At 46.1% G+C, this 24,320-nt stretch overlaps 1 protein-coding gene across 1 annotated transcript in view; it reads right to left on the bottom strand.

Annotated features, from left to right (window-relative positions):
- The window catches only part of hydin (HYDIN axonemal central pair apparatus protein), a gene marked incomplete at both ends in the record, with an annotated part of 94,232 nt that overhangs the window by 5,658 nt on the left and 64,254 nt on the right, over nucleotides 1–24,320 (bottom strand). The window contains 32 exons of the mRNA XM_080002781.1: nucleotides 280–499; nucleotides 814–923; nucleotides 1,493–1,663; nucleotides 1,761–1,913; nucleotides 2,128–2,326; nucleotides 2,879–3,048; nucleotides 3,199–3,423; nucleotides 4,022–4,229; nucleotides 7,593–7,740; nucleotides 7,827–7,992; nucleotides 8,147–8,273; nucleotides 8,559–8,759; nucleotides 10,025–10,253; nucleotides 10,373–10,449; nucleotides 11,341–11,501; nucleotides 11,592–11,819; nucleotides 12,043–12,185; nucleotides 12,839–13,081; nucleotides 13,319–13,427; nucleotides 13,794–13,989; nucleotides 14,094–14,242; nucleotides 14,744–14,976; nucleotides 15,535–15,748; nucleotides 16,517–16,637; nucleotides 17,073–17,216; nucleotides 17,517–17,599; nucleotides 20,551–20,721; nucleotides 21,110–21,181; nucleotides 21,770–21,938; nucleotides 22,023–22,119; nucleotides 22,806–22,905; nucleotides 23,547–23,745. Of these exons, the coding sequence (XP_079858907.1) occupies nucleotides 280–499; nucleotides 814–923; nucleotides 1,493–1,663; nucleotides 1,761–1,913; nucleotides 2,128–2,326; nucleotides 2,879–3,048; nucleotides 3,199–3,423; nucleotides 4,022–4,229; nucleotides 7,593–7,740; nucleotides 7,827–7,992; nucleotides 8,147–8,273; nucleotides 8,559–8,759; nucleotides 10,025–10,253; nucleotides 10,373–10,449; nucleotides 11,341–11,501; nucleotides 11,592–11,819; nucleotides 12,043–12,185; nucleotides 12,839–13,081; nucleotides 13,319–13,427; nucleotides 13,794–13,989; nucleotides 14,094–14,242; nucleotides 14,744–14,976; nucleotides 15,535–15,748; nucleotides 16,517–16,637; nucleotides 17,073–17,216; nucleotides 17,517–17,599; nucleotides 20,551–20,721; nucleotides 21,110–21,181; nucleotides 21,770–21,938; nucleotides 22,023–22,119; nucleotides 22,806–22,905; nucleotides 23,547–23,745 (5,236 nt within the window). The remainder of the gene's footprint in view (nucleotides 1–279; nucleotides 500–813; nucleotides 924–1,492; nucleotides 1,664–1,760; nucleotides 1,914–2,127; nucleotides 2,327–2,878; nucleotides 3,049–3,198; nucleotides 3,424–4,021; nucleotides 4,230–7,592; nucleotides 7,741–7,826; nucleotides 7,993–8,146; nucleotides 8,274–8,558; nucleotides 8,760–10,024; nucleotides 10,254–10,372; nucleotides 10,450–11,340; nucleotides 11,502–11,591; nucleotides 11,820–12,042; nucleotides 12,186–12,838; nucleotides 13,082–13,318; nucleotides 13,428–13,793; nucleotides 13,990–14,093; nucleotides 14,243–14,743; nucleotides 14,977–15,534; nucleotides 15,749–16,516; nucleotides 16,638–17,072; nucleotides 17,217–17,516; nucleotides 17,600–20,550; nucleotides 20,722–21,109; nucleotides 21,182–21,769; nucleotides 21,939–22,022; nucleotides 22,120–22,805; nucleotides 22,906–23,546; nucleotides 23,746–24,320) is intronic.

Here is a 24,320-nt window from a genome sequence, read left to right as displayed (position 1 = left end):
TTGAATCTTTTAAAAAACGCTGCTCATGAGGAGGTATGGATCTGGATGTTAGAGAGCTTACCTCCAGTACTCTTGTTGTTTCAGGAACTATTCGTGACATAAAAGCACTTTTTCCCCATTAAGGATTGTTTGCAATGGGTAAAGACGTTTCAATTTCACTGAAGGATAGAGTTATGGGATACTGCTGTGCATTGTGGGTCTTTTAAGCCACCTTAGCGTGAGGGTGATGTAACTCTCCAAAAAAAACATTGACGCACAGTGTCAGGACATTAATCTTACCTCTTTGGTGAAAGGCGGCACGATACAGGAGCACGTGAACTTGAGGATGATGGGAGCAGCGAAGCCCTCGACAGTGCACGTCACGTTCTCGTACCTCGCTTCGCACAGCTCAGCGGGGGCAAAGGTCACGTCGAAAGGAAAGTCTGCGCCCGGGCAGATGTAGCCTGAGACGGGCAGGATGATGATATCCGGAGGAAAGTCCTTCGTCTCCCATTGGAACCTGCCGTTATGGTATAGTGTCATCTAGACGTCAGATTATCAGGTGAACATGGCGGGGCCTGTGAAGTCTGTTGATCTGTCTGTAATGAAGCGTTCTGTAAACATTGCTGAAGGCCATTTCTACTTCTAAATGATAATGAGTTTGCACAAATTTACATATGTTTGTGTTATATAAGCGCCTGCTTCCAACACAGTGTATGCAGAGATAGAAGAGAGAAAGAGAGAGAGAGAGACAGAGAGAGAGAGCGAGAGAGAGAGAGAGACACACACACAGAGCAATAGCTTACATTTACAGTACACAGTTCTGAGTCTTACTTGGCACCTATGTCTCCTGTGTTGGACATGACAATCTTCTTGCTGGCCCTGCAGCGCTGGACCACAGCGCCGAAAGCCAAGTAGTCCCTGTCCAGCTGGACCTCCACACCCTGACAGCGGGGAACAATTTGACTCGACTTTACTCTACTACTTTATTGTCATAACTGCACACAAACTTTAAATGTATGTATGCAATGGTGCAAAACGGCATTTTAAATAATTAATGTCAAAAGGATAGCGATAACATTGGGACTGGTAAGCAATCATTAGTTTCAGTATACCTTAACAGTAAGATTATGCTGCATACAATGATGTTGGGCGCCAAATGAAAATGGGTATTTATGAGTTTACTTACACTTCACTTACAGCATATTAATGTTGATTATATGACAAGAGTACCTTAAATTAGTATATAAAGAAAATAATTACCAAAAGATCAGTTCAAGTATCCAGACAAAAAGTACAAATGGGTAGAAATATACTGTACTTTAACACAATTTCTATTCTAAAAATATACTTTCACGGGCAAAATACCCCATAACGCAGGGAAGATCAGTTAGGTTGTAAACTGTTGGTAATTCACAGCTTCCTCAGTATTAAAAGCCTATCAAGAAACATTAATCCAGAGCATCAGGACTCGCCCTGCGGTGTGAAACAAGAGCATCGCTCTTCCTGTTACCTGGCAGCAGCCCTGGATGGTCAGCAGGGGATGTAGCCCACCCATGCACTCGGCCTGCAGCTGGGCTGACAAGGCGGACATGCGCAGACAGGGCGACCACTGGAGCTCCACGACACAGTGCCCACTGTGGGCCTTCAGTTTCAAGTCTCCTACCGGAGAAAAGGAGAGTGTCTGGAGAAAGTAAAACAACAGAGAAGAGGAAAGATAAACTATTAGTAAAATAGCCGCCAGAAATGAACACGTCAGACTTTGGACGGCTGTTCCATACCTTCGGGTCCAGCGGTGGCTGTGAGCTGAGCTGCAGGGAGAAGGTGAGGTCTGAGGGACTGCGGTTGACCAGGGACACCTGCTTCTTCATCTTCTGCCCGGGCAGTAGAGAGCCCATGTTCACATGCCTCATGCTGGGATCCTCCACCTCCAGCTACGAGAGGGAGAGAGAGCGAGAGAGAGAGAGGGGCATACAGTGTTATTCTAAGATCCGATAGGTAGCTGGATGGTAGACAGATAGTCAGGATAAACGGTATGATGTATCGACCCTTTAACAAGGCACACTTTTGCAAACTGTGACATTCCTGTGACCTGCTCAGACTGTATCAGATTCTCCTGATCGAAACCGAATCTAGGCTCTTGCTCACCTTCATCTCGATGCCTTGTCCGAATATATCCACCACTTGTTTGGAACATTCATTAATGAAGAAGGTGAGCTTCTCGTAGTACCGTCGCTCCTCATGGGGATAGAAGGTGAGTGGTACCTCAATCACACCACCGGGGGGCACAGTGTGGGGTAGCAAGCCCATCTCCAAGTAGGGGGTGTTCTGGAAATGGCACTGAATACTGGAGAAAGGTATGTGAACAAATTTGTTTTTATAAGCACGTGTAGTCGTACGTCCTCAGACGTTGATCATCAATACTGCAGTTCGGCTAATGGCCGCTAGATGGTGCTGCAGAAAACCTCAGACTCGAGGGAAGTCACTGGATAAAGAAACTTCCTCACTAGTGTCGCTAAAGTATAGTTCGATAATGAAGGTATTAAAGCTTAAAGAGAGGTATATTTGAGGGTGTAGTTGTCTTGATTGACGGTTCCCTTGTTCGCATTAAGCGCAAACGGGGTGAGTCTCTTCCTTCCCCCTACTGTTTGGGGGTCCACACCGCCCCTTTCCCCCAGAAGACCAGAACTCCACCCGACTTTTCTCCATCCGATCTTTCCAAATCTATAAAGCTCAGGATAGAGCCTGCCAAAATGGAGACGAGAGCAATCACAAACTCCAGGCTTCAAATCATATCTTCAGAATCCAACGGGTGACGGCAAAAACGCTTACATCCATCGTTTACACAGTCCATGGTCATCGCACACACAGATGAATAGCTACACACGGCAACACAAACCTGAAGCCCCTGTCTCTCTTGTTGCTGATGAGCAGTGTTTGGGAGGAGGGCATCATGCCAGCAGTGTGAAGGAAGCACTTCCCAAAGTTGTACTTGGTGAAAGAAAATTCAAGTCCAGGCGACACAGCCCTGCCTGTAACGGCGAAGGTGAACCTCGGCCCGTCCTTCACCTAGAGGGGACATAGAGGGGGGACAGAAGTGGCAGTTAATAAAAAGAGCGGGGAGGAGAGGATGAATACACGTTAACATGTCAACAATGTGACCTCTAGTGACTGAACCATTGTCCTTAGACTCTAAAGCTCGACCAAGGTGCTTTTTACCTTGACAAGGAGCCGGACATCCTGGAGGCGACAGGTGCTTTGGGGGCAGAAGCAGAGAGAACTGCGCTGCTGCTGGCCGACCTCCACCATGGCAGTCGGCTCTGGCGTCACCTCTAGGTAGGGCAGCAGCTGCCGGGGAGCCTCAATGTCAAAGTTCACGCAGAGGTTGAACCTCGCCAGGTTAGACATCAAAAGGGTAAAGGTGGAGAGCTCCGTCAGGTCCACCTAGAAACAGCATACGCACAGCAATTGAAAAATAAAATGGCACGCAAACTGGAATGATCCATAAATGAAGCACGGACCAGTGCTGTCGGTAGCCTACGAGAGAGGGAAGGGGTTTTTTTTATCAACAGTTGATTTTTATTATGCTAGTACTTCCTGCTGTACAAAAATAAATTTGCATGCAGGGTTTGCTTGTGTTGGCAAACTGGGTGCAAAACACTTTTTAACAAAAACAATAGCACTTGTAAAAGTATAAAGTCCTCAAACGCACTAGTCCTCTAACACTAATAAAGTAAAAGTACCTCAAAACTGTTTTTCTTTTTTCTTTTTGAAAGAGTTTCTTCTACTGTCTTTACTTTGTGCGTTTTTAACCGTAGCCAAATGCTTTCGACTTGCCGAAGAACATGGCTGCGATTGCCCCATTGCTTGGCATTTGGCTGGAGCTCAATACTCCTCAATACTTATCTCAATACTAGAACAATCAATTCTGATGCCAATCACTGAGATTGAAAATAAGGATTAGGTCAAAACATACAGGAGCTTTCCTTTAAAGCACAGTGAGCCTCCAGTTTCTTTCCTACGTTCTCTCGTGTTTATGAACCTTTCCAAAATCCAGAGCGTCCTCCTGGTCAGGGCTGATCTCTCGGAGCTCTCCTTCGGAGTCTTGCACCTCGAGGCAGACGTTCATTGTGTAGCCGTCGGCCTTAATGCCCAGGGGCAGCGGCTCCGTCTTTCCCTTCACGCTCACCATCGGCCTGAAGCACACTGTGCCGTCTCTGCTGGGCTTTAAGATCACCGACAGCGGACATCTGCATCACAGGTTCAACGGGGAAACATATGAGTATGTCCCGTTTGTTATTTGTTGTGAATTTACACACACAAAGCCGGATAAACAAACAGAGTCATCAGACTACTGAGAATTTACCTGTAGTAAATTAAAACAGTTTCACTTAGAGTGAGGGACTGAATCCAGGGGAGGCTCGCGCACACCTCTATGTGTGCGTGCGACCAATAAAGTTCAAAGTGTTTTATTAGTCAAGTGCACAGTACAACACAAGGTCATTCAGTACAATGAAATTCTTAGGGCATGACAGGCAACAACTACATAGTCGGCATAAAAAGATAAAATAACAAGGCAAAGATAAGGAGGAAATATAAAAAAATAAAAAAATAAAAATGTAATAAAATAAGAATTGAATATAAATAAAGTAAGAGTCAAGGTACAAATAAGGGCAAGAGGTCGCAGTGTATGTACATAAAATTAAAATAAGAAAATAATCCTAAAACGGAAACTTAAAATTGGACATGCCCTGCGCTGTTGTTCTAATGTAATGCTTATTTTCATGTTTATTGTTAGTTTATAATGTTTTGTTAATTCAAAAGCACAGATTGAGAGTCTTGTCTTTCGTGTGGAGCAGACGCGCTTTGCTTTGCTCTCCGCTCTCTGCTTTGCTCTATGCTTTGTTTCTATGTTCACCGTCTCCGGCACCTTTTTCCTGCTGCAACGCTTAAAGAAGAAACAGCGGCTCCATCCAACAACTGGACACTTATTTTACAACTGTTTATAAAGGATTACTACCAGCACCAGCTGCAGTGGACACAGCTCCCCTCGCTCCAGTAAACTAAGCTAGGCTAAGCTAATTAGCAGCAAGATGCCCCCTTCTCCACAGACGACTTCCACGAACTTCTACAGAAGATTGCAGAGCTGGAAACCAAAATTCACCGGTTAGAAGTGGATGTGGAAGTGAATGGACTATGTGGGAATGACACCACTTTACCACAGACTCAAATCAGTGGACAAGATAACGCAAACACACCCCTAATTAGCACCAACAAGATGACTAAAAAACAGGTAATAACGGGACTCTCTCGGTGCTTACCCTAAGAGTAAATCATTACCCCTGGGAAATGAGAGGACGACTAACAGGCAGAGCTCAGCGCCCTGAGAACTGGAATGCGAGTGGCTGGCGTGCATTATCATCCAGGCACAGCGCCTCTTCAACCCCTGTCCTTGGCAGGACACAACCGTGGACAGCTGCGAAAGGGGGAGCTAGCAACAAACCTCCCCAACACTCAAGTGTGCAGCTGGAGAACAGATTTGCTCCACTGTTGCAGGACCCTCTGTCTGACGACCTGGACAGCCTCTCATCTTCACACAGCAAGAAGAGTGAGAGCAACTCAGAAAGTAGAAGGCTACAGGAACGCTAATGACTGGGCCCAAAACTCTGATTGTGGGTGACTTTGCTGTAAGAGATGGAAGAAGCATGGGCAGTAAGAACACCAAAATACTCTGCTTTCCCAAGGGTATGGTCTCTGACATGACGGAAGAAGAGAGCTAAAAGCGTGAGTCATCAGAGCCAAGAGCAAGAGGAGTCTCCACCTGAATCCCCACTCACCACCACATTCTTCAAACCTCCCAAACCCCATCCAGGTCACCCTCCTCTCTAGTGACTGTAGCTTCACTGTCAAGCTAGAGTGCATAAGAAAGGAAGCGGAGTTGCCATTCTATTTAATGATTTCCTCAAAGGAAAGCAGCTATCTTATGGAAATTTTGCTTCTTTTGAATCTGTGGCTCTTAAGTTGAATTCCTCCTCTTGAGCTATGTTTCTAAATATTTACAGGCCACCTAAATACTGTGCAACCTTTTTTTATGACATTGCTGAACTTGCTGTCTATAATCTGTATTGACTGTGATTGTGTAGTTATTGTTGTTGATTATTAACATCCATGTTGACAACCCCCCAGGACAAAGGGACCAAAGAACTGTGTTGTGTTCTTGATAACTATGGACTGACACAGCATGTCACCACGCCCACACACAAAAAGGGCCCCACTCTCGACTCAATCATCTCCAAGGGTCTGAACATTTCTAACTTGGTGGTGACTGATGTTGCTCTCTCTGATCATTCCTGTGTTTTCTTTGAGAGTACGATCTCCATGCACACAAATGTTAAAACAGAGGTAATCACTGAAAAAAACAGTATATCACTGAAAACACCAGTGAAATATTTATTCAGGATTTCTCTTCCACACCTGCCCTCCCTTGGGTCTCAGTCAATGAGCCTGTCAATCATTTAAATTCTAAAATGACAAATGTTATTGGCACCATTGAAGCCACTAAGGTGAAGGTGGTCTCTAGTAAGATAAGATCTCCATGGAGAAATTCCACACTGGTAAGAATAGAAAAAAAAGAGAGTGCTGAAATGCTGAACACAAGTGGTGGAAAAAAAATCTTCAGGTTCATTAGGACGTCTATAAAGAGAGACTTTGCATTTATAATTTGAAATTGAGAAATGCAAGGCGTTCCTTCTTTTCTGACACTATCACCAAAACCAATAATAATGCGCGTGCCTTGTTCACTACTGTCGACAGGCTAAAAAACCCTCCTGTGTCAGTAGCCTCTGAACCTTTAAAAACGTGGAGGACATTATACAGCACCTGAAATCCTCCCCCTGCTGCCTTGATATTCAGCTAACAGGCTTTTTCAAATTTTTTTCAAATTGCATGGCCTCAGATCTTCTACAAATTGTCAACATGGTTCTTCTCTCAGGTTTCTAGCCACAGGCTCCGAAAAAAGCTGTCATCAAGGCACTCTTAAAAAAGAAAAATCTAGACACCTCACTAATTAACACTTATAAGCCTATATCAATATTTCTGAGTATTACAAAAAAATAAAAGCACTTCTGTTACAACTTTAAGTATGGGTCTCTTGTTGTTTGTATGTTTTCTTGAGCATCAGCAGTCTACTGTGATTACAGTTGCCTGTCCTTGGCCTCGCTACATAAACATTTCAAGTCTGGCTGGCCCAAGTTGAAATAACTGTACATCCATCGAATCAGGAAAATTGGTCAGAAACAGAAAAATTCCCCAAAACATCCGGTAGGGCGGGGGCAGTGTTAGCAACGTTCACTTAGACATTTTTTAAGTGGAGGCTCTGATACAAGACATACTAGTTCAATCAATATCTATCAATATTCTGTCTTAATGTATTATTTTTTTTTAGTGAGTAGCCGTGCGATAAGCAACATAATTGAAACATACTTAAATACTTAAAACCTACTTAAATAAACATTACTTTATGCCTACCTCCAAAAATGAATAAAGTGCCACCCTACCTACCAATGATCTAACTATTGAGTGGGAGAACAGTGTCTATTTTCAGTGTGGGTTACCTGTCTCTGGGTGCCACCGTGCCCGTCAAGGGCAGCAGGGTGACGTTCTGCTGCTGGTCTTCAGAGCGCAGGGACGACTGCAGCACCATAAAATGGAAAGGAAGCTCCTCTGCATTCACCAAATACACCGTCTCCTCCACTCGGCGTCCTGCACACACAAGTTTCTTTGGATTTTCTTTGACAATAACAACAAATAGACAGGGGTTACTGTGTGTGTGTGTGTGTGTTACAAACCAACGAGCACATCCCCCAGCTCCAAGTGGGCCTTGTCCATGTAAACCTGTGGTTCCGTGGATTTCCCGACCAAGAGGAAGGGAAAGGAGACGGGTGGTGTCTCGATAACGAAAGCCCAAAATGACTCCACCAGACCAGGATTCTCCGCGACATACTCCAAACACGCCTGCGACGCACAGATACACACACATACACACACATACACACACAAGCATAGCAAGGAGTGTGAGCTGCAATACATTACAGCTATTTAATAAAAATACAGTAATAAATAAACAACCATTTACTACAGGTTCCAAAAACCGTGTTTCCAGGCTTACCTCCACCGACTTCCCAGGCTGGATGCTGCCGCTCGGTGTGAGGCAACGGAACGGGCCAGGCTCCGAGTCCAGACACTTCCACTCATAGGAGTAAAGCCAGCTGGTGGGGTTCGCCACACCGAAACGTCTGAGGATTGAGACATGGCATGAATACACATAAAACAACTATACAGACTTTCAGCATTTTGACAAGATAAGAATCTCAGCTTTCATTTAAATCATCCATGCTTTCAAGGAAAAAATGTTTTGTGAGTGATCTATAAGCTTTTTGTTTTAATGTTGGATCTAGGGTTTAGTTGGTGTCTTTCAGGCTCTTATACTCAAAACTCGAGTTTCTTCATATACTTAAATACACCTGTAGCCATTAACCATGAGCAGCGTCACTTCCAAACCTTCTCAGAGGACGTCCTACCTTGTTGTGGTTACAGAGACGCCGATGGAGTTAAATTCAATCACCCTGGTGTTGGGGTCCAGGGGACCACGGAACTGCCTGCTTCTTCTGCCCTTGCTGACGTAGTCTGAGTCCTCCAGCTGGAAGTGGCAGTATGGCAGCAGGCTGCGGCCGCGCAGGGACACGCAGGCAGCCTGAGCCTCATCCTCCAAATTCGGGATGCTGGATCAAGAAGATTGACAAAAAATAAATAAACATGCCAGATTGTGCTGGAACACCCATGCAATCCCTCAGCCTGGGGTACAAGCAAGAAAGACCAGGCTGGTTTTGGAGTTGAGGAAGTCCATTCGACCAGCTACTCAGGAGAACAGCTGGCCAGGTGCACACCCTCCACCTGGGGAAGGTGGACAACGCGATAATCATACTCCGACATCAGGAAGTCGTCAGCAGGGTCCAAGCAGGATGCACTGGACCGAGATGGGCTGAAGCTCTGGTCCAACATCAACAGGAAGTAGAGGAAGGAGTTGGTTGTGGCGGAGATGTCAAGATGGAAAGTCAAGGGTGTGTCACAAGGGTGCCATTGGGGCGCCATGGGAGACCATTGAAAACAGGCCAATCAGTTGGTCTGAGTGTGGAGAATTGCATAAACCCAGCTCAGCGTCCTCATCAGATCCAGGTGCTCGTCCAGTGGTTTGGCAGCAAGGAGAGCTGCCCCCTCAGCAATACTCCAAATGCCAGCCTCCAACACATCCCCACGAAACAATCAAGTCTTGAGGAAGTGTTGGCCGAAGTGTGCACACTGGCTTCTGTGCGCAGGAGCGACCCTGAAGGCGCCAAACCGAGAGACCCAACACGACACCTCTCCCCCGGGGCGGGAGATGAGGGTCGACATTGGCAGGCAACTCCAGTTCCCCCAAGAGGCCATCACAACATCACTCTGTCCTGATATATCCACCGCTGCCAAAACAGTGCTCTTCATCAAGTTTACTTTCCTATGGGAGGAAGGCAAAGAAGCTGCCTCTGAGAGGAAGAGGCAAAGTGATAAGAGCTGGCTGCTGAGTGCACATGGGCTGGTTGGAGATCCGTCGGTCAGTGGAATGCCAGGGCTTCATCAGTGCATCAACATTACGCCTCCTCAGAGACATGGGAGTTACGGGAGCCAAAGTCCAGAAGGCAGGAAGAGAGCTGGCAGAAGAGGCAGAGAGGGCGGCTTTTGGCTGCGGCTCAGGAGGTAAGACAGGAATTTGGAAATTAATAACTGTGGAATTAAGATGTCCCTGCCACCGCTCCACCACCAGGAGATGTACCGGGACAAGGAGCGAAGTTCCAAGGATTGGTGGTCCCCAGCCAATGACCTAACAGCTGGCCAAAGGGTACTGTTGAAGGTGCGTACGGCAGAGATTCCCAGTAGGTAATAAGACCCACATGTACATCACAACTGGAATACATAAGTATGGAAGAAATGTTTATTCTTAAAGTGTGTTTACCTGCAGACCAACCTCCCTGCATACTTGGCCACTGCCATAGGCGAGAAGCGGATCTGGAAGGTCTGGGTGGTACTGGCCGCCAGGAGCCCAATGTTGGGCTCCACACTAAAGGGAGGCTGGTCCGGGTCCCCCATCAGTAACGATGTCAGGCTCACCAGAGCGCTGGCAGGGCGAATTGAGGTGACTGCCCTAGCCGCCCTGCTTCCAGGTCGCGAAGAAGGAGTCACACCTGGGAGAGACAAAGAGCTCTAAGTGCTAAGTGGTGAGAGTTATTTGGTCATTACCTGCAAAATAACCGCTGACAGAATGATCAGGATCCTGACACGCAAGCATGGTATGGCACTGTACCTCTCCGGCCACTGTCATCCATGAGGACTTGCCACGAGTACTCCAACGTAACGCTCCCCTTGTTCACCATCTGCAGCCTGTAGACACAGAATTTGATATAAGCAAACATGTAAAAAGCAAAACCCCACAACATCATACATTCCTTGAATGGAGTATTTATAATAATAATGGCTTTAATTTATATAGCGCCTTTCAAGGGACCCAAGTTCGCTTTACACGCTCACAGTCACATACTAAGGCAATATCCGAGTCTTGTGACTCAGATTTGAGAAGCTGCAAAATACATGCCACTATCCACTCATGATCTGGAGGATCCACAACAACACATTAACCCTAACATACATGTCTTTTGATGGTGGGAGGAAACTGGAGGAAACCAATACAAACATGGGGAGAACATGCAAACTCTACATAGAATGGACCTGAGACGGCCAGGATTTGAACCGAGGACCTTCTTGCTGTGAGGCAACAGTGCTAACCTGTTAAGCCATGTGGATTGTTTCCATCATTTCCCTCCGGGTTTGGGCATTATTCAGTACAAATGCAATCGTTTTTTTCTCTCACTGCTGAGAACCATGTGAGCATAAAGAGGCTGATCAGCTTTCTAGAAGATTTCCCCACTGGTGAAAACGAAATGCAAAATCAAAATATTTGTGAAGGTGAATGACGGTTGCTGCCTATCAATTGAGTTAGTATAAATACAATTTTATTTTTGATCTACGTATTTTTTGACTGTTCTGTCATCTTCTACTACTGTAATGCCATGGTTATGTTCTTACGTAAGTTGATTATTAAGACAAAAGTACAATACAATGTGATGCTGATTTTGTTTTCATCAGTCTGTAAACCTGCCATCTGTTGGTTTGTACAAACCGTGAACAGGTTGCTACGAGATAATTGATGATATCTGAGCAATCTGTCGGACTGGGTTTGGCTCGAACATAATGGCCCTCGGAGAAGTGACTCACTGGTGGAGCCTGGTCTGGTACAGCATGGTGTCTGTGAATCGGATGGGGTCGTGCTCGCAGCTGAACTTGGCGTAGTCGCACACGGCGCTGACACGCAGCTCCAGCTCCCTCTGAGAGTCCTCCACCTCCGAGCAGGGCGGCTCGGGGTCCGTCTTTATCACCTAAATTACGCACATGCATATCCCCACTCCACAGTCTTTCATTCAGAATTTTCCTCACAGCGTGTAAGTGTCTGTATCCACGTTGCGTACCTTGCTCTCTTTGGGTTGTGCCGGCAAAGACTCGGCAGCCGGTTTGGACGCGTCGATCCAGTGCACCGCCCGATGCCTGTCGTCCCAGTCGGGCACCTGGTCTGTCGGCTGGTCAAACTCCACCTGACAGATCTTACACATGACGCTCTCGCCGGCCAGGGTCACCGGTTCATTAGAGAAGAAGGTGACGGTTACTTCCTTAGAACAGCCAGCATGTAGGTGTCCCACCTGTAGACGAAGACGAAGATTTTGGATCCATAATAACAAAGACATACACTATTCAGAACTGTCAACCTAATGCTGATCATTTCATTGATGGTGGCAGCTAGTTATGAAGGTTTTTTTAAATGGCCCTTTTGAACATTCCACCCCCCTTCCACTGATTAAGACAAAAATGAAGTTACATGCGTATTGTTGTGCTTCTATTCCACCCTCTCACGCCTCGCAGTACCTGTGGGGAAAAGGAGATCTGTGGTCCTGGGGGAGGCCACTTAAACCTAAACACTGCGCTGCTGCAGTGGTTGGTCATGGTGAAGTGCTCCTGGTGGGCACGCCCCACGTGGCAGTCTTCAAAATACAGCACCTCATAAGTACCTGTGGGACACACACAGGGTGGTAGTGATTCAAGATTCAAGATTCAAGAGGTTTATTCGTCACATACATATACATACTTTCATACATATATGCAGTGAAATGTCAATGCGACGCACCTGGTGATTACACACAATATGTCCTAAACTGAAGTAGCTACCTAAGAATTTGTACTAGACCAACTAACTGATTCTTAAAACGTAATGCAGTAGGTCGAATACAAAAGAATAAATAGAATAGATAAAGGGAATAGGCATATGTATATGGGATAGACTTATGTATATGGGATAGACTATTTATGTATATACAGATATGTGCATTAAAGTGGCATATGAATAAAGTGAGGTAGCGTTCGTGAGATATACAGCACAGTATACAACAGTACGACACAGCAATACGGTAACACCGAACAACCCAGAACAGTGAGTGAGTTCAAGATCCAGCGATTGAGTTGCAGTGGAATGTCAATACAAAGATAAAAATCGGATTGCATGCCTTCTCATTGATATCAGAGTGAATCAATATTGAAATACATCGAAAGGAATCGTAAGACGCTGCTCGTTATGAGTGTTCAGATCACTATCTAGATCGACCGGTGTCAAATTAACTAACTCCTCTCCCACCAACCTTCCTCCTTTCTTTCCCACCCATCGTACCTTCCTGCACCCGGTCGTCCTGATCCTTGTCCTGCGGCGCCCCTCTCAGGTTGTCCAGGGAGATGATATCCTGGTACGCCTCTCCAGCCAGGTGGACCACGGTGAGGTTGTACAGGTTGTCCTGCACCTGCAGCGTCATCTTGGCGCGGGTGCTCAGGGGCTCCTCGGAGAGGAAGCTGACCTCAAACTCCACCTGCTGGCCCACACTCAGCTGCAGGGAGGCCTTTTGGCTCAGCGCTGCTTCTGAGGAATAAAGGGGAAAGAAAGATGTCCGCCAGAGGGATGGATAGGGAGAAATGATTTGTACAGTGAACTTAGTGACAGATATAGGATCAAGTCACGCTCTTCCTGCATGCAATACGATGCCCTCCACACTCCATGCATATTTATGTCATCTCATCTGACATTGGACTTGATGGAAGCACTAACCTGATTAAAGAAGTAATATTTAAATATATAGGTTAGGTTGTTAGGTTGTACCTGAGTCACTGGTGCCCTCTGGCAGCGTGGAGTAGATTGAGGAGCAGGTGTTGCCAGGAGCGGCATTCAGGTTAAACACTCCTAGTTCATTTGGCATGTCAATCTCCACCTATGCAGAGCAGACGCAAACATGAGGCAAATAATTTGACTCAGAAATCATTGAAAGAATTCCAACTCTCTACCATCTTTGCTTTTACTTATGTACTGAAAAAAATGTAGTAATTGCGTTAACCTATTTAAGAAATAGCTTTAATTTGTTGAACCTATATATTTTTAGGTGTTCTCAGGTTAAAATTTAGAAATTGAGATGCACATTTTAAGTTGAGAAAAACATTTTTTTTTTAAATTCAAGTAATTTATTTAAAATTGATCCAATGACTCTAAGCCAATAATGTTTTTAGTGTGTTTAGCCGAGGAGGGCAAAAAAGACATGTTAACTGTCTACAAAAAGACAAAGGCAAGTTGTTGCGTTAACCTGTGCGGGCATGCTTCCGTCATTTCTCAGCACCAGGGGCAGTCTGCGCCTGCGCCCAACTAGCAGCCGCCCAAACTGCAGAAGTGGGTTTCCTTGACCGTCCTTCAGCGTCGGACGCATCACACACACGCTCGGCAAGTTGCCCTCTCCTAATAGATCAAATCTCAGTGCCTTACTCCTGGCCAGGGTCATCGCGCTGTGGAAACAGGGGAAAGAGAGAGAGATAGGAAGAGGAATAACAGAACAAGTCGTACGATGGACAAATACGACAGGGATAGAAAAACTGGTGCCAAAAGGTACCTGGTGCCGCCCTCTATGGTGGCTTCAAACACCGCCTGGTAGACCTGCATAGTCTGTGGGGTGAAGGTGACCACGGCGAAGGAGTGAGCCTGGCTCTGAATGGTCAGCATGGTAGGAGCCAAATCAAACCCCTCTGCACCACGAGAGAACTGAAGCAAAAAAAAAAAAAAAGAGCTCAATACCTAAAACAAAAGCCGCAAACTGACATCTCTAACAACCAAAAGTATACCCGGTGTCGGCCGGTCAGTAAGTAACAAAACATTTTCTTCCCTTTTTTTTTTGTAATTCTGTTCATTTTGTTAATCTAGCTTTCTGCCCGAGGCGTGTTAGCAGTGCTTGTGATCTATTTGTGCAACTCTGATTGGTTGCAGGGAGATCCTTCAGGGTTGATTTATATACAGAAGTAATAAATATAAGTATTGTAAGTCATAATTAGGGCAAATTACATGGCGGTTAATTTATTTATTTACCAAGTTTTGTTGCATGTAACGTTGTTCAAAGCTAAAGAGCTGTCATGTCATTCATTCAACAGTTCTCAGTGTGTCTACGACCCACATGTTTTGAATTTTATTGAGCCACCTCCTCCAATACAATACCACCACCACCACCACCACCACCAGCTGCCTAGATGTCCTAGATATGTACTATACCTTAGCACCAGCAGGTCTGACGGCCAGGCTGAGTAGGCAGGACACCTTGCTGTTGTTGGTGAACCGGAAGCGGGCGCGGGCAACGCGTCCCACCAGCACATTGTTGAAGACAAACTTGTTCTCGTCCTGGACGAACACGCCGTCGGCGTGGCGGAACGGCTCGGTGGACAGCATCGCACCGCTGGGACACAGCGGGTGCTCCTCGAAGATGGAAGCAAAGTCCAACACTATGGCTGCATGGGGTGCGAGGGAGAGAGACGGAAGAACAGGGAGACAGAGAGAGAGAGCGTTGGATGTTGGCTACCGTGGCTCTGTGGTTGAACATGCATTTGTCTAAATTGAAAAAGTGAGAGACATCACATCAGTGTTCGAACAACAAATTATGTGATAACCCTGCATTTTGAAATAACTTGCCAACATGAAATACATTTGACCATAATTATGTGATAACACTGCATTTTGTATGTGGGTGTTATTACATAATAAAGGCAATGTGTATTACCAATTTATTGCATAATGTGGTATTATTACCTAATTCATTGGTGCAGTTCTAAACAATAGTGGTGTATGGAGATGGAGAAAGGTCACATTTAACGTTTAGTTCCCAAAACATCAACCTTTATACAGGTCAGGACTTTGTGTACAAATACATACAATGAAATAGATAAAAGCAGGACTTAAAAGCTTAAAAGTGTGTTGAAAAGCTTCAAATGACTCAGCTGCCCTTAGACAATCCATCAGATCCAATAGAGGAACTGTGCAGATAGCGTCACATAGCAGCCCTCCCTAACCTGGAACACAGATTTGGGCCAACAGTCGGTAAGGGATGCCGCCCAGGTGGTCCGCGGGGTCGCGGTCACTGATGTCTATGGCTAAACACTCATTCCAGTTTCCCAGCTGCTCGGCCAAGCATTCCACCGTCACCATAACCTGGGACCCCGGCAACATGACCCCCGAGCAGGGAAACACCGTGAACACCCCCAAGGTGAGGCGATTCTGAGAGAGCTGAGAGGGGTCGGTAGAGCGGAACCAGGTAAAGAGGAAGAAGAGGGGAGTGAGGGAGGAGGGAGAGAGAGAGAGAGAAAGTAAGAGAGAGAGACTTTTACAGTGTTATTCTAAGATCATATAAGTGCTGGGACATCATGTTGTGGGAATAACTGTAAAACATAAATTTTGCAATCAGTTTTGTTTTTTCACCTTTTTTTTTTTAAATTGTATTCAAACCGCTGGCTTTCATTTTTAAGGAAAATGTCAATCAAATAATATGTAAATCAAATATATATGTAAAAAAATGTATATATACAGTATATTTATATATATATATATATGCATACAAATCTTACCTACCCACCCACCCATGTACCTACCTAACTACCTAAATATATATATCATACTGTATATTTATGCATACATGACAATTTGCACCTACCTACCCACTTACCTATCTACCTAGTTACCTACCTACCTATCTGGTTAGAATTCAGGTAGGAACAGAGAGCAGAGTTTAAAATGGGAAGTATAAAAAGTAAGATTAAAAGTAGAAAGTATTTCTGGCTGCAAATTCCATGAACATATTGTTTCAGTCTATGGTATATACGTTTGCACTGGTCGAGCACACATGCACAAACAAACACAAGACTGCTCTCCCTCAAGTTGCAGTTAATTGAGATTAAAAAAAAAGAAATAACAATACAGCGGTGTAACAATGGCTTTGAAAATCGAATATTTTTTAATTTGGTGCAAAGTACGAATAAGGTGTTGAGGTACACTCACCTGCGTAGAGCCCGCCTCTTGGTGGACGGAATCTGCGCGCCTCACCTTGGCGCCGGCAGCCGAAGGCTTTCCCGTTGGGTTCTCGGGGGGTACCTTCTTGCCTTGGCCTCTACCATTGAGGCTGAGCAATGGAAGTGGGAAGAGAAAGTGAAATGAGCCACGAATTAGGTTTGCAAGATTACTGTTTTTGCTACACCGTCTATTTTCTATGAAAAGCCCTGTCAGATAATGGAAAGCACAAATTGTTTTGAAACATACAGCTGCATTAAATCCCCTGACCTCACATTAGATAATCCAAATATCCTATCATTCACTTTCGATTTATGAGCACAACACTGGTGTTCACGGCGTTCCAGGGACATTTGAATTACCTTGAGCTCTGATTAAATTTCACCTGTAGACTGTATCACATCCATAGCCCATGTTAAATGTCACTTCCAGTGTAAATAATGATCGGAATGAAAACAAAATGATATTTAAGTGACTGACAGATTTCAAAAAGGCGTTTGGTTTGGCAATGTTTTTGAAAATGGGTGTGTGTTTGTCCTACACTTGCCTCGCGAGCGGGACTGACTGCAGGCGGCCAATAGTGAAGCGATACTCAAACTCTCCGTTGTTCTCGATGTTGAAAGTCAGAGAGGTTTTGCTGCCTAAGGCCAGCCCTCCAAAGTTGATCTCATTGGAAGGTATGATTGTATACCTGAAGAAGAGAACACACCCCATAAATTAGCATTATGTTGTTTTGAAGTTACAGTATCAAAGCTTGCAGATTGTGATGAGCATTATTTATAATGTATATTATATTATTATATTATTATATTTGTTTAAAAAAAATATATATATACTGTATATATATTTATCATTGTTTTATATTATAAAATATTAGGATTGAACAGGATGGTAATATCCCATCCTAGTCTAGTCTATCATAGTAAAATCCAATCCTTGTTCATAGCACATGAATGTTGAATTATGTTTTGTATTTATACTGAACTCTGACCTGGAAAAACAGGCACGTGCTGTAACCTTGAGGGGGCTGATGGCTATGGTTTCTCCACCCTGTCCGATGATTGGCTCAATTACCTGCACGAAAAAAAAAAGGATTAAATCAGCTTCTCATAGCACACGCAACAACATTTGACCAGTAAATTCTGTTGTTATCATTACTGGAACACATACTAAGCAGCTGCTCTCAGGCACTGGCTGACAGCCGTTATTGCAGGAGGCACGACCAGGTCCTCAAGTCCATTGCTGAGGCAATCAGTACAGGGATTAAGGATAGGGGACACCTCCGTGCTACAGCCAAATCAATCTGCTTTGTCAAGGAGGGACAGAATGTGGATGTGTCCAAATGAGTGCATCAGAAGGTGCTTTGATAGACTGTAACACCTGGAGCACTAGTGGCAACCAGGAAGAGACTGGTTGACAACCACGAAGAGAGCGGTGACATCTGGAAAAACAGAGGGAAGCCGGAGAGACGGCAACTAGGGTGGAGAGGGTTGGCAGCCCGAACTCCTATGTTCTGTGAAGAAGAACCCACAAGCAAGCTACTAAACTTACAAAGAGAAGACACCCCCAAGGGAGCCGGAGAGGGGGGGCGGATGAGCACCCCAATCGGACGGATCCAAGAATAACGACCTAGGACAACGGACAAACAATGTCGAGAACGTGTATATGCGGCAAAACCTGCAAGAACGAGAGGAGCCTAAAGATCCATCAGGGCAGGATAAGATGCTTGACAGTGGAACCAACGACACAGCGCAGAATTCACTTCTGGTGAGATGCAGGAGGAGCAAGACCAGGAGGCAACCCACAGTGCCCAGAGCCCCCGAGTGGCGCCAACACCTGCTGCCAGCAACGCACCTGCCACTCCAACGTTCAGCAATGCACAGAACCCCCAACAGTAGCAAGCTGAAGCCAGAACACCAGGCTGGGCTCCCTTGGCCAGACCAAGGATTCAGTGGCCAAAGTCCTCAAAGAGAGCGGAGTGGCAGCAGTTTGACGAGGATGTTGACCTGATCCTAGAAGGGACAACCAAGGGTGACGTCGACCATCGGCTTAGAACTATGACCACCCTCATTATCAACATTGCAGCCGAGTGGTTTGGAACAGAGGCCCCCAGGCCGACTACATTGACCTACACTCCAAACCACCGAGCAAGGAAAATCCAGCGCCTTAGGGAAGAGGCAATATAAAGCAGCAGGAGAAGTCCAGAGAGCTGGCCTGGCTGATCTACGAGCAACACTCAGGAAACAGCTCCTAAGCCTGAGGAGAGCAGAAGGCCATAGACACAGGCGAAGAGAGAGGGCAAGGAAGAGGGCAGCATTACTGGCCAATCCCTTCAAGCTGACAAAGCAAATCCTTGGTCCATAGAAGACTGGTCACCTTACATGTCCCAAAGACGCCATCGAAGACCACCTTAATGGCACCTACAGTGACCCCAACAGAGAACAACTACTGGGTCCCTGTGAAGCACTGGGAACACCACCTCCGGAGCCAACAGCGGATTTCAACCTGAAGGAGGCTAGCCTGAAGGAAGTGGAGGAAGTTGTGACGAGGGCAAGAGCCGGCTCTGCGCCAGGGCCCAGTGGAGTGCCCTACATAGTATGTAAGAACTGCCCAAAGCTACTCCATCGGCTTTGGAGGGCCCGGGAGGTGATCTGGAGGAGAGGCAGGATCGCCCAAGATTTTTTTTTTACAGCAATGGAGATATGCAGAGAGTGTATATCCCGAAAGAGGAGGACTCCCAGAACATCAACAATTTTGGATCATCTCCTTGCTCAGCGTGGAGAGCAATATCTTCTTCAGCATTGTGGCCAAGAGACTCTCCACCTTCTTGTTGTGCAACAAGTTCAAGTTCAAGTTCAAGAGATTATTTGTCACATACACACACATACGGTCGTACACTACATCGACACGTCGGTAGAGAAGGGAGGCATACCGGGAGACCCTGGCTACCTCGAACACACAGGAGTGGTGACCTAGCTCATCAGGGAGGCAAGAGAGGGCAGAGGATGCCTTGCTGTGCTGTGGCTAGACCTAACCAACGCCTATAGTTCAATACCCCACAGACTAGTCGAAGTGGCTCTGGAGAGACATCACATACCCCAGAAGGTGAAAGAACTCTTCTTGGACTATTACAGCAAGTTAAGCCTAGGGGTCTCTTCTGGCCAGGTGATATCGGACTGGCACCAGCTGCAAGTGGGAATAATCACTGGGTGCACCATCTCAGTGACCCTGTTTGCACTGGCAATGAACATGCTGGTTAAGGCAGCTGAACCAGAATGCCGCAGCCCCCTAAGCAAGTCTGGAAAGGCAACCTCCCATAAGCGCCTGCATGGATGACCTCTGAGTCCTAGAGGTTTGGAGAACATCATGTCATGGGCACGCATGAGTTTCAAACCCTCAAAGTCCAGGTCCTTGGTTCTAATGAAAGGGAAGATCACAGACAAGTTCCGCTTCAGGGTGGGAAGAGACCAGATCCCCACAATCACAGAGCAACTGGTGAAGAGCCTTTGGAAGGTCTTCAACAGTAGCCTGAAGGACAGTGCCTCTCTCAAGGCTACCAGCACTGAATTGGAGGGCTGGTTAAGGGCAGTGGATAAGTCTGGGCTCCCTGGAAGATTCAAGGCCTGGGTCTACCAGCATGGAATTCTCCCAATAATCCTCTGGCCTCTGTTGATATATGAGGTTCCCATGACCATCGTGGAAGGCCTTGAACGCAAGATGAGTAGCTACCTGCGCAGGTGGCTGGCCTGAGCCTGAGTATCATCGCGCTGTATGGAAACAACAACAAGCTCAAGCTGTCTTTCAGCTCGGTCAGGGAGGAATTCATTGTCGAACGGGCACGGGAACACCTGCAGAACTCAAGAGTCCAGAGATGGGAAAGTGTCCGGGGCAAGGATCGCTGTGAGGACGGGGAGGAAGTGGAGGGCAGCCGATGCAGTCCAGCAGCCAGAGACCCGCCTGAAGCACAAGACCATCCTGGGGAGAGTGGCACAAGGCAGAGCCGGCCTCGGGAGCATTAGAACAACCCGATATGACTCTGCCCATGGGAAGGGCAGGCGGAAGATGGTGCAGGATGAGGTGCAAGCTTCAGTGGAGGAGGAGCCATCCAGCAGGGCAGTGGCCATGAAGCAGCAGGGTGCCTGGATAAAATGGGAACAGGCAACAGAGCGGAGCATCACCTGGAAGGACATCTGGAACTGGGACGCCCAGAGGATCAAGTTTTTGATAAAGGGGGTTTACGATGTTCTTCCAAGCCCATCTAACCTGTTCACATGGGGAAAAGTGGAAACAGCAGCATGCCCCTTGGGTTCCAAGGCAGGGACACTGGAACATATCCTAAGCAACGGCCGTTATCACTGGAGGCATGACCATGTCCTCAAGTCCATTGCTGAGGCAATCAGTACAGGGATTAAGGATAGGTGACACCTCCGTGCTACAGCCAAGACCATCTGCTTTGTCAAGGAGGGGCAGAAGCCAACTAAAACATCAAAGGACTGCACTGCCGGTTTGCTCTCCATGCCCAAGACTGGGTGATGACTGTTGACTTGGAGAAACAGTTAAAGTAACACCACACATCATCCACACCACACTGAGACCTGACATCATCCTCGTCTCAGAGGCTACGAGGCAGTTGATCCTGCTGGAGCTAACAGTGCCCTGGGAGGAGAGAATGGAGGAGGCTCATGAAAGGGAGGGAGAAATGCCAACAGCTGGTGGAGGGTTGTCGGAAGAATGGATGGAAGACTAGGTGTATGCCGGTGGAGGTGGGCAGTCGGGGATTTGCTGGCCATTCCCTGAACAAGGCCTATGGAACCCTAGGCATAAGTGGCTTCAGCAGAAGAAGAGCCATCAGCAACAACATGGAGGCAGCAGAGAAAGCTTCCAGATGGCTCTGGCCTAAAAGGGGGGAGCAGTTGGGTTAGTAGTCGCCACTTGGACACAGGCCGAGGTCTGATCAGCCTCGGTCGGGTCGCTTGGAGGGTGTCTGTTGTGAGACCCGAAACAGCCAATGACTCCAGGAAACAACACTGATGATGTGTCCAAGTGAGTGCATCAGAAGGTGCTTTCATAGACTTACCATGACACATTCATCATGTATGACATGAAGCTTTTCCTAGCAATTCTAATCAATAATCTCAGTCAAAGTGATGGGAGAATTCTAAAACGCAAACACTTGCTTATTGACATTACTTGCCATGTGTTTTTGCAGTGGAATGGAAGGTTGTGTTTGGAGGCGGCCCATACCTGGCACTGCAAGACGGGTTGTTCTCTGATGCAGACCTCCTTGCTGGGTCTAAAGAGGATGCCTACTGTGGTGGGTTTCTTTGCAGGCATCAGCGAGCCTTGCTGGGGGGTAATGGTGAAGAAGGTGGCCAGATCTGGCTGAGACGGCTCAGACCGCTCGACCAGAAACCTTGTCAAGGGAAGAAAGTATGTAATTACTATCTAAGCACTAATTAATGTCAGAATCTGTCACTTCAGTCCTTTTTTCACTCACCTGTAGCCAATCTCATATTTCCCATTGTTCTTCATGGTGAGAGACAGGTTGACCTCCTCAAAGACTCTTATGGCTCCATAGTCCAGACAGCCTGGCCCTGGAACAGGACAAATCATGTTATATGGGATGTCCCATAATATGGGAGTACAGTAAATGCATATCACCAAACTAAAACCTAAGTTGCTTTCACACATGAACTCCGGTCAAAGTTCCTTGATACTCATGTACTCATATACAGGAAGGGAAGGAAGGAGTACGAAGCAGCTATGCTCCGTGCACGAAGATCCGCACAAAGGTAAATAACTGGCGCATGATGGAGATGTCATCAACATGTGACCCACCCCTCGCTGTGAATGCTCCAGACAATCACCTGCTCTGTTAACACATACCGCTCAATTGGACATTATGCGGACTTTGTACGAGGGTGCTGACTGGGTAAAGTCCGGTTAATGTCTGGTCCAAATGATTCGGACATTTGCATTTACACATACAGCTCCACCGGGTCCGGATAATTTCAGGGTTGCAGTGTGTGAAAGCAGCCACAAACTATCCCGTAGTTTAAAGATTGTGTGTTGGAATAAACAAATAGTTCCAACAAGAAGTTGAGAAAACTACGGATTAAAGTCAGAATTTTAAAACTTCCAATGTTATGTGTTCACATGAAGCCAATTTGAACAGTACGGAGCATTGTTTTTTCTCAAGTGAAATCACAGCATGGGGATAAAATGTCAACATCGACCGCTTCTGGTCATGAGAGTGATTGTGGGCTGTTGCCATAACTACCTTTAGGAAAGTTGATATCAAGTGATACATCGTAGGCCTCAGTAGTGATTTGTATATGATCGGTGTGCACGACTCCCAGGATTTTCTCCACGTCGGACACCTGTGAGGAAAAATACACAGGTATATGCATGAACTCAAATAGAGAGATGGCTATATGTATATACAGATACAAACTGTAGATAGATATTCATCAGCAGAGGAAAATTGTAGTACCTGAATACCTTTTTCCAAGTACTTGGGCTGCAATATCTACAATTATCTTGGCTACTTATCCAATACAAAGCAAACGCTAAAGTGTGGAAGGCTTTTGTTAATCATACAAATGGAAGTGCACATTTCCCCACCCTGCTTAGGTCATTGTGATCTGCTGTCAAGGACTAGCTGTGTTTGGAATTTTAGACCTACACCTGTAAACCCTAAACACTGTTGTTTGAGATTCCATTGCTCCTTGTGCTAAGAGGACAGTCTACGATGCAGTCTTGAGAGAGCAAGAAGGCTCAAAAAGCAGTTAAAAAAGTATTACTATGGGCTAGGGTTACTACGGGACAGCTATCACAATGGGAAGAAGTCTACTCCAGTAAACCTGTTGTTTTGTGGGGTCACACACATGCGGAAAAAACTCAAAAACTTCTTTCAGAGCATCGTAGAATGTTACATATCACTGGGTGGAACCACCCATTGTTATTTTGCCCCGTAGAGACATTTCACGTAGCCTAACGGGCGCGTACTGGGGTACAGCACCTCCAGGCGTAAGGCCTTCTTGATGAAGATGGGCTTAATGGGCCGGAAGACGAGATGCAGTGAGAAGGAGGATTTGGGCGGGATGACGCCAATGCTCTGGGACACGCTGATGTCGTCCCCTAGCTCCTGCACACCTAGCAGCCTCCAGGCTGCGGGCAGAGCTGTCTTGTTGTACAGTGTCAGGGTACGGCTGGTCTCCCTGCAGTTGAGGGGAAAGGGGGTTTTGGGGGTAGAGGCAGCAGAAGGAGAGGAAGACGATGTGTAGTTGTATGAAGTCAAGTGTATGAAAAGAAGGAAGGAGATTCATAAACTATAACCCCACCGTGCGTATGGCTGAATGGTGCATCTGATGGATCGAAAAAAGTAGTTAAAGTGTAAAAGGAACCATTGGTCATCACAATCAAGGCAGATATTAAGGTGTTACGAATGTATTAATTCAGCAGAAAGTTGTTCTGACGAACTATCCTGCTGAAGTCAATGAGGAAATTAATGAAGGAAACGACTCCTGCATTTCTGGCTTAATTGTGGTGACCAATGACTCCTTAAACAACTTAACCTCTTTTTGACTAACACCCATTTAGCCAACCATGTATCCCATGGTGAATTTCAGTATTATGTAGTTGAATCTTGTGTGCAGCTGAATTCCCATTGAGATCCATTGAAATTCAAAGAGGATGTTGTATGGTCTTGGAAGAGTACATGGGATGACATGTACTCTGAAATGAAAGTCTGGTGATGTTGATGAGTCCGAGAATTCAGAGTCCCTTCATACAA

This window comes from Zeus faber (genome assembly GCF_960531495.2).
Source record: "Zeus faber genome assembly, chromosome: 6".
Classification (NCBI taxonomy): domain Eukaryota; kingdom Metazoa; phylum Chordata; class Actinopteri; order Zeiformes; family Zeidae; genus Zeus; species Zeus faber.
The sequence above is the reverse complement of the archived record's forward strand: the minus strand, read 5'-3'. Positions and strand labels throughout refer to the sequence as shown.